At 41.4% G+C, this 9418-nt stretch overlaps 1 protein-coding gene across 1 annotated transcript in view; it reads right to left on the reverse strand.

Moving 5' to 3' along the window:
• LOC308115580 (3',5'-cyclic-AMP phosphodiesterase 4C-like) overlaps nucleotides 1-9131 on the reverse strand; it is a 100157-nt gene extending 91026 nt beyond the window's left edge. Inside the window, exons 1-2 of the mRNA XM_080473151.1 lie at nucleotides 8961-9131; nucleotides 1283-1333 (exon numbers count right to left, since the gene is read on the reverse strand). Of these exons, the coding sequence (XP_080329277.1) occupies nucleotides 1283-1297 (15 nt within the window). The 5' untranslated portion in view covers nucleotides 1298-1333; nucleotides 8961-9131. The remainder of the gene's footprint in view (nucleotides 1-1282; nucleotides 1334-8960) is intronic.
• Between the last annotated feature and the right edge of the window lie 287 nt (nucleotides 9132-9418).

Here is a 9418-nt window from a genome sequence, read left to right on the forward strand (position 1 = left end):
ATTCTGGATTGGAGCAAAGCAGCAGCCCTAAAACCATATTTACAATGAAATAAGTTATTGAAAACTGTGGCGTTCTCTAGAAAACAAACGAGGGCAGACTAATAAACAAAGGTTGACAGAGGAGTAGAGTCTCACAGAGACAGACAGATTGATCCTATCTTGATTCTCTTCATTCTTCATTGTATCCGTGGCAGTTATGTTCTGTGAATGCTGCTCTTGCGTTTCTTTCCTTGACTTGAGCACTCGGGGTTAGTGGAAAGCGGTGCCATGAACGTAATCTCACGAGGAACTCATCATGGAGCTGCAGATTTAGTCAAAGCTTCTCTGCGGCCTCGTCGTACAGTTGATCAGTACAAATTGTCCCCTTGTTTTTTCATGCTAAATAAATTCACTTAAGACACAATCATTAGTTTTATTGGGAAGAATGTTTATGTAGAAACATCTAGAGCTTTAGATGTTTTAAAGCAAGAATAAATAAAAAAAAAACACCTCAGAAATCCAAATTAAATGCCAGCAAGTAAATGTTTATATTTTAAATCTAAAGTATATTTAGCCAAAACAGTGAGAGCGCCACAGAAGCTGTGCAACTATAATAAGGTGCAATACACTTTGGGCTTTTTTTGTTTTTAATTATAGCATCATAAAGGCTTCAATATTAAATAAATAAATAAATACTTAAGTATTAAGGTCATGTGTTAGAACATTTTTCACTCATTTGAAATGTCAATATTTAAATCAGCCTCTGGGTGTTAATAGTGTCGCCTGGGCATAACCTTTGCCGGGGATTCCAGCTGGTGGCCAGAAAGTTAAATGCTAAAACGTTTTGCCCATTTTATTTCAGAAAAAAAGGGGTTTAAAAATCCACATCCAGCAAAGTTTGCTTCAGAATATATTTACATTCTAAAATGTGGATAGCAAGCTCATCGTTCTGCATAAAGACATTATTAAAAGCTCGTTTGAAATGCTTCTCACTTTTCTGTGAGCAATGCGATTTGATCGAGTCCTCTCCGTGTGAGTGTGCAAGTTTCTGTGCATGTGTGTGTTATGTCCTGAGACTTTAGTGAGTGTGAACAAAGCTCTGAACTAAAGATAAACCTTTTAGGAGCCAGAGGCGTCTGAGCCAGTCATCATCTAAAGCGAAAACAAGACGTAGTGCACTATGGCAAAGTGGCACTGAGGTTTAAATGTTACATACAGCTCATCAAAAAGGCCGGTACAGGCTTGGTAAGGCAGGTAGAGAGGGTGTGTGTGTGTGCGTGTGTGCGTGTGTCATCCTATTTACCTCGTGTAAGGACATTCCTGATGGTTAGTTGTTGCAACAGCAAGACAGCAGCTGGAACAAAAAGAAAGACGACGTTAAAGTGGCATCAATGCGTGAAGAGGAATTACCACAAGTTGATCAGTATTTATACACAGAGGGGATTCAACTTTACGAAGGAATAATATCAAATTAAATGTAGACTTCGAATGGCTCCCGGGTGAGATAATGGTTTTGATCTTATTATGCTCGTTAGGTGACTTCTGCTTCTTGAATCAGTTCATCTTCAGGCTGATAATTGCTGATGACTTGGAACATAAAGCATTCGTCCTCATGTCTCCTGACCACACGTCCACAAGCTGATGTCGACTACAAGGCCAACGCCTTTTGATTTTGTTGCCTCAGCAGGAACCCACAAAACATGTTTTTGATTTTAGTGTGTTCTGCTTGCTAATGTTTGCTGCTGAAGCTTTACTGATTGAGCCACTTTACAAGGCATGCATCCCACTGGGTGCGAATCCACCCAGCACAAGAGCCGTTCCTCTACCTCTTCTGCTTTTGTCATCTGTAGAAATGCTGTGAAGGATACATCATTTCTTTCTTGCCCTCTGACTGAAAATCACAACTAGAAGCATCTCATTGTAATTTTGTAGCTGCTCAGAAGGTTTATAAGCAAGAAAAAGTATGTACTCCTGCAGGTAGAAATGTACCAGACTTACAAGATATATAAACATATATGGACTGGACTGGTCTGACAACACCCAAGCTCTCTACAAGAAGGGCCAGAGCAGACTCCATCTGCTGCAGAGACTCAGGTCCTTTGGAGTGCAGGGAGCGCTCCTGAGGACCTTTTATGACTCAGTGGTGGCATCAGCCATCTTCTATGGAGTGGTCTGCTGGAGCAGCAGCACTACGGCTGCAGACAGGAACAAACTGAACAAACTGGTGAGGAAGGCCAGCTCTGTCCTGGGCTGCCCCCTGGACCCTGTGGAGGTGGTGGGAGACAGGAGGATGTTGAAGAAGCTTTCATCCCTGATGGAGACCGTCTCCCACCCCCTACATGGTACCGTCACATCACTGGGCAGCTCCTTCAGTGACAGGCTTCGCCACCCGCGGTGTCTGAGGGAGAGATACCGCCGGTCCTTCCTCCCTGCTGCAGTCAGACTCTTCAACCAAGCCTGCTCCCAGTAGACCACTGCACACCACAACCGGACAATATCACTCCACTCCAACTGGACAAGAAGTGGTGCTATAACTATAATAATCTATAAGAACGTATTTACTATGTAAAATACATCCACCCCCATATTCTGTACATGTCCACACTTATAGGCACCGTGTGCATATTCTTCTGTTATATTGTATTTTTACCTGCTTTTTTGTGCAATACATCCACCCCCATACTCTGTACATGTCCACACTTATAGGCACCGTGTGCATATTCTTCTGTTATATTGTATTTTTATCTGCTTTTTGAGTTCCTGCTATGCGTGCTTCTTTCTCTGTACTATCCTGCTGTACCAATGCAAATTTCTCCACATGCGAGATAAATAAAGGGATATCTTATCTTATATATGTGTTTAACTATTCATTTAGGTTCAAGAAAACAGTTAGAGCATATATAGCACAAAACATTCCATGATAATAATGCAGGATATCTTTAAATGACGGTTAAGATTGCTGTGATTCTTCAACTCCTGGCATTACCATATACTGTTGCATGTATGGTGGTACCATCATGGCATCCTTTTTATTCAGTAAAGCAGATGATAGAGCACTTTTATTACTTTGATGTACTGATTTGGTTTGTTTGCAAATCCCGCTCACGGAGAGCGCTCGGGCCCACACGAGATGATGATGATGATGATGTAGCGCTTAAATAAAATTTAACGCAATAGACAGAAAGGATTGCACAAACTCAACAGCGGTGACAAAATGTGTTGTCCTGTCTGTGAAGCCAGATTGAATTAGCAGTTGTCATTCTTAAAAGTTTCACACACAGGGGTGACAAATCATACAAAGCGGTAACTGGATTGCTTCTATATGGGACTTTTAGCCTGAGGTCAGTGAAAAGTGGCTCGCAATTCCATTTCTTTAGTGTGACTATTGAGGAAGCAAAAGAAGCTGGCAAGAGTTTACTTTCAAAAGTAAACTAAAGATACTTGTGTACACAAGATGTCTTGTGTATTTTGATTTGTCAATAATTAGATTTAAGGACAAATCTGGGGGCAGTGCGTTTGATTGAGCTGCAATTTGGAGCCGGAGTCCTTAGTTGTGAAAAACAATCGTGCACCTTTCTTGAGGTCTTTACGTGACAAGGACTTGACCCAACTGGTTTCAAATTGTGGTTGCACTCAGAGGTCAACCAAAACTTTCCAAAGCGCCTCCAGAGCCAAGTAAGGGGTATGATAAAACAAGACTTCCAAACAGAATTGGGACTCACAGTGATGAGTAAAGCCGTGTTCAATTGGCAGAGGATTCCTCAAATGAAACCTCCTGGAGCCTCTTTCGGCCTCACACCAAAAGCAAATGCTCTATTTCTTCCTCATTAGTTCATTTGATTTAACTCTCATTGAAATAACGCACTGCGTTGTCAAACTCTGACACATGTTTCCGTCATGGACAGCAGCAGCTCCGGGGGACACGATGTGCAGCTCTCCAACATCTCAGTTTGATCGGCTATAATCTCTGCTGTTTGTCAGATGGAGTCAGAAGATCATGAATTATTAAACTTCCCTGAAGACAATAATCGTCAGTTCAGCCTACCATTCAGCTCAAGTTTTACACCGACATTATAAAACACAGCATAAACATTTGACCTAAATCTGGTATTCCAGAATTATGTGTTATGGTTTTTTTTAGTCAGTACCAATCAATGTCAACATATTTGCACTCTTTCGCACATCAAACATTTGGGTTTTGTGTTTCTGTTCTTCACCATATGTAGTCGATTTCTTCTTTTTTTCAGCTTCCTTGTCTAGTACTATGAAGACGGCAGAGACACAACTCAATATCTAAGGCAAAATTGTCTGCATACTCGAATGCAAAAGTGACATTTTAAAAAAGAACACGGTGTGAACACATACAGCTCATACTCAATTGAGACCAATATTAGATTTCCTTGGGTGAGCCGAGTCTGTGGGAGATGAAAAGTAAATTTGCTGCAGTGAAGACCAAAAGCACAGTGCATACTCGGATTTTCATTCATTCATTTTCTTCCGCTTATCCGTTTCAGGGTTGCGGGGGTGACAGTCTGAGCACTGTCACCCAGATCACAATGCACCATTTAAGAACCTTCCTGCAGGTGGTGAGCCCACGGTTATTTTGTTATTTTGCTTGAGTGACCAACTCTCCTTGTCGGTACCCTTTCCGTCTGCTTCATGAAACAACAACATTGCATTACAAAAGGCTACACGTTCAGTGTTTAGAATACAATCAGTCGGTTCGTTGCTGGAAAATCAAATCTGTCTTTACGACTACGATGACGCTGTGGAGCCTCCGGGGCAAAATTCTCCTCCTGGCAAGCAATTTTACATTGGAGTGCAAAAGTTATTGTGATAATAGTTAAATGAAAAATGTATCTCAGCACAACCAGTATCGCATAGTACTAGGTGAACACGGCAAGTTGATAAAACTAGAAAAACATTTCACCTTAAAGGCTTAACGTAACCACATTATTAAGTTTAATGTAAAAACCAGTGAAGAATGTTTTCGGTGACATTGTTCTTCTGTGGTGTTTCATGGCAGGTAATGTGGTTTATCAGGATGGCGATAACATTTCTTCTCAATGCAATTTAGCATTTTAACTATCAGATTCAAGCATGAAGAAAGATGTTTACATATGAAAACACCTGAACAGATATATATAGGCTATCTGGTATTCAGAAACACTATATTATGTATCCTGTTCACCACAACCTTGTGTGATGATACATGTATTTTTGGTGTTGTTTAGTTGTTCTAGTTTGGAGCTTTTCATCCATATTAAATTTCCCATATTACCAGCCTCCTTATGTCCTCTGTCGTCCCTCATCTCCCCCGATCACCCCTGGTTGTTGCCAGCTGTCCAGGTTTCTCTCTATATATATGATCCTGCACCAGGGCTTTAGTTGTCAGTTCATCTGTTAGCGCCCCAATCCCTCTTTAATGTCTTCAGATTGATTTTCTCTTATACTTTTGGTTTTTGTTTTGATTCATATTGGACTTTGATTCTGTTACCTTCTCGTGAGAAGGTGTTTATTTTTGGGATTTCTCCTTTTCTTTTATCAATTAGTCACTTCTGCTCTGGAAGCCTGGCCGTGCATTCAGAGTGTATATTGGTATCCTGAGCCTACAGCCATTTCTTTAACACTTGCCTCTGATCCACTAATAATCCTCCTGAAATCAGCATCAACCACGGTCAATATTCAAGGTCTCTGGACTCCTTCCGTCTGGCTTCCTGGCTCTCGGCATTGGTCGGAAGGTCAACCAATGATGTCATCACATGCTAAAATGTGTTGACATCATTTATCGGACAAATTGAACGAGCATATCCATATTGCACTGCGTATTTATTGGATGACTCTCAATATTCTCTCTATTTCTTTCACTGTGATTTCAAGGAGTGTGTATATTTTTTTAAATTGTCTATTTCAATGCTTGATATCAAAGCTGCACAAGACACTGCAAATTTAATGTCACTGTGATATCAATGTTGCATGAGCAATGTACATTTTTCAAAAAGAATGATAGAACTGCAATACAATTTTTGGGGCAGTCAGATGGACCCCACCCCGCCAAACATTAAGTTCATTTAGATTGTCCCAACCATACAGTGACAGTGGCTCTTTTATATATTGTTAAAGAAAAATACATGTTAAATTGGAAGGTGTCATCAAACAATTATTATAAGGTTTACAGATAAATGTGACATGAAGTTCCCATCCCAGCACAGCAAAGTCTTCAAGGTTAATAAATGCCTTCTTACGAATTTATTACAACGCCTTCTGCTCTTTCTAGTGACGTACGGCAACCCGTATAAAGGCTGGACACAATTCAGAGCTGATAAGGAGTAAAACAAGTTGCACTATACCAAAACGGAGATGACATTGAAATGTCTGTGTCCTGCCAAGAAATAATCAAGTACAAAGCTCACTAACTGGGCTCATCAAGGTAAGCAAAATTATGAGTGGCTCTTGAATCCCGATTGTATGGGGGGAAATTAGAAAGCATTTTTGTACTCCGTCAAGTTTCTGTTCTTTCTGCAAATGCGCTTTTGTTGGCACAATCTGCAACCGGCTATGATTTTACACTGACACGACCAAAGTTATTTTACTTTTACTTAGATTTATCTACAAGACTTGGCAGGTTTTGAGATTGTCAAAATAAGAAACTTAGAAAAGTTCAAAGAAAACTAGAATGTGACGTTTTTCAGAATCATAACCCATCAACTTTATTACTGAAGGCTCTTGTCCGTCTGTCTCTCAGTCTGTCTGTCTGTCCACCAGGGTTTGGCTTCACTTTACTTAGGGCACGACTTCCCCTTCTGCCTTCTTTACATGGGCAGTCTTAAAATTTAAAATTTGTATATTTGTATGACATAAGCATGGGGTCACACAGTGGAGCAGTGGCTCGCGCTCTCGCCTCACTGCAAAAAAATGTCTTAGGTTCAAGTACCGGCCGGGCCTTTCTGTGCGGAGTTTGCATGTTCTCTCCGTGTGTGGGTGGGGGGGGTTCATCCAGGAACTCCAATTTCCTCCCACAGTCCACAAACGTGCATGTGAGGTTCAGTGGTGAATTTTCCGTATGTGTGGTTGTGTTTGGTGAGATTGGCTCCAGCGCCCCACGACACTGCACAGGAGAAAGCGGTATAGAAGATGGATGGACGGCATAAAGGAAACTCCGGCAATGTGAATGAAAACAAAAATATGTTCTCCACAATACAAATGACCAGCAGGCGTGCACATACATGCACCCGGTACAGAAAGACAGCAAAACATAATTCCCGTGACGTGCTGCTTAGGTCAGGTTTGAGAATAGCCGACTTGCTAAACTGAAAAAAAGCTGCTGACGTCTGTAGTTCAGTCATCCATCAACAAAAGCTTTGTTTCAACAAACACTCATATTTCTCTCAACAGCAAATTGTCAGAAGACAAATGCAAACTTTCTGTGAAATCACCCATGAGTCATGGAGACATACAAAAGCAGATTTAGAGACACGTTTTGCAAACGTTTGCTGGTCAAACATCCTCAGATGGAGACGAGGAGAGCAGCCAGGAGGAGGCTCAGCGCTGCAAAGGGGCGCCATCTAATGGACACAGGTCGGAGGCTCGGGTCTGATTGTCTCGAGAGTGTGTTTCACGCTCCAGACGAGAGCGAGGGATTCTTTAATGTTCCCACAGAGGACAGACAGGTCGGACTGTCCATCCAACCGAGGCAAACTGCTGGAGGCTGCAGACATTTGAAACTCGTGTGTGTGTGTGTGTGTGTGTGTGTGTGTGTGTGTGTGTGTGTGTGTGTGTGTGTGTGTGTGTGTGTGTGTGTGTGTGTGTGTGTGTGTGTGTGTGTGTGTGTGTGTAAAAAAAAATTCTTTAAAAAAGCTATATAGAATAGAATAGAATAGAAAAATAGTATGTTAGAGTATTTGTTTTGAGTTATTTATAGGTGCACATCACTAAGATCAAAAGTCAATAAATCAGCAAAATACTTTTTAGTATTTGTTTTGTTAAGTCATATATTCATGTTTCATGACTGAAACCCTCATCAAACCTGCAGACAGAACAAGTGAAAATGTAAACGTGCAGGGTTGTTTTTGCTCAAACTGTGCCAATAGATGAGACTCACGCCTGGCTGAGAAGAATACAAACAAGACTTTAACAAAACCTTTATAAAAAATATTTTACTCTATGGAATAGAAAAGGAAGAGTCTGAAAAATAAACATGCACTTTGAATAAACTGTGACTGTTCTGACGACACAACAATCTTTTGTCAAAACGTTTTTCTTTGTTTTTTGGGAGGTTTTTTTCGTTGGGGAAAACAGAGAAGAGGTAATCAGTCTATGTCATGAAGAGACTGACTGTCTCTCTGCGTCGGGTTCGCGAGGCAGAATGAAGGAAGCCCACACGTTGGAGGAAGGAAAGGAGATAAAAACGGGACAAATATTTGGGGGAAATACATTCCATGTTGATTTGCTCACGAAGCTGAAATATTACCAGAGTTAAACGGAGACATTTCTCCTGCTGTTTAACGTACAACATAAGACAACAGTGACCAGGCGGCTGCCGAGGTCGTTTTACTCAATAAATGATCCAGCTGCATGCTATAAGACAAATATTAAAGCAGGGCGAGTCCATGCAGGAGTATTCCCAAACACAATGAAGGACCTCCACACAAATATAGTTGTTTTTTGGGGGGGTTTTTTGCACTTTTTTGTTTTTTAATATCGTTAGGATATTCTGTGTGTTTTACGATTTCTTGAAGTCACAAACAATGAATCGTACAACATCTGTCTGAAATCACTGCCGAGTGCAAACACGCGAGTCTCGTGGGGAATTCTGTACTTTTTGGACATGCCAGTGGCAAAGTGTTGACTCTTCAAACTTTTCATCAGTGGGAAATCTGCGCTTCTGGTAAAGAAAGTACCACAAGACGAGCGCATCCTGTCGCCTCATCACGGTTTCTCAGTCCGCAGGTAAACGTGAAAGAACTAAACTTTTCACTCACCGCGGAGGAGCAGAGCCGGAGTCCCGGAGCCAGGTGTTTCTGGAGGCGCCTGTCAGGTAGTGCCTCGGCACTTATCAGCGTTTTCCATGTTTATTGCCGTACTTTAGTAAGTGACTAACTACTCAGACTTCAAACTCTGCAGCACGCTCAGCGGCGTGCCCCGACGTCACTGTGACGTAACAGGACGTATCACATGACAGGGGGCGCGGCTGCGGGACGTAAACAACTACAACGCCGCACACGAGGTCCTTCGAACGGGGGAGAAAATGATATTTGACATACTTGGTCCTATATATCATTTCTTTTCTTTTGTGTGTGTGTGTGTGTGTGTGTGTGTGTGTGTGTGTGTGTGTGTGTGTGTGTGTGTGTGTGTGTGTAAAAAAAATTTTAATAAAAAAGATTAAATAATCCGTCAAGAAAAATAATTAAGCATGGGACAAGTCAGCACATCGTAAGCA

This window comes from Lipophrys pholis (assembly GCF_963383615.2).
Source record: "Lipophrys pholis genome assembly, chromosome: 10".
Lineage (NCBI taxonomy): Eukaryota > Metazoa > Chordata > Actinopteri > Blenniiformes > Blenniidae > Lipophrys > Lipophrys pholis.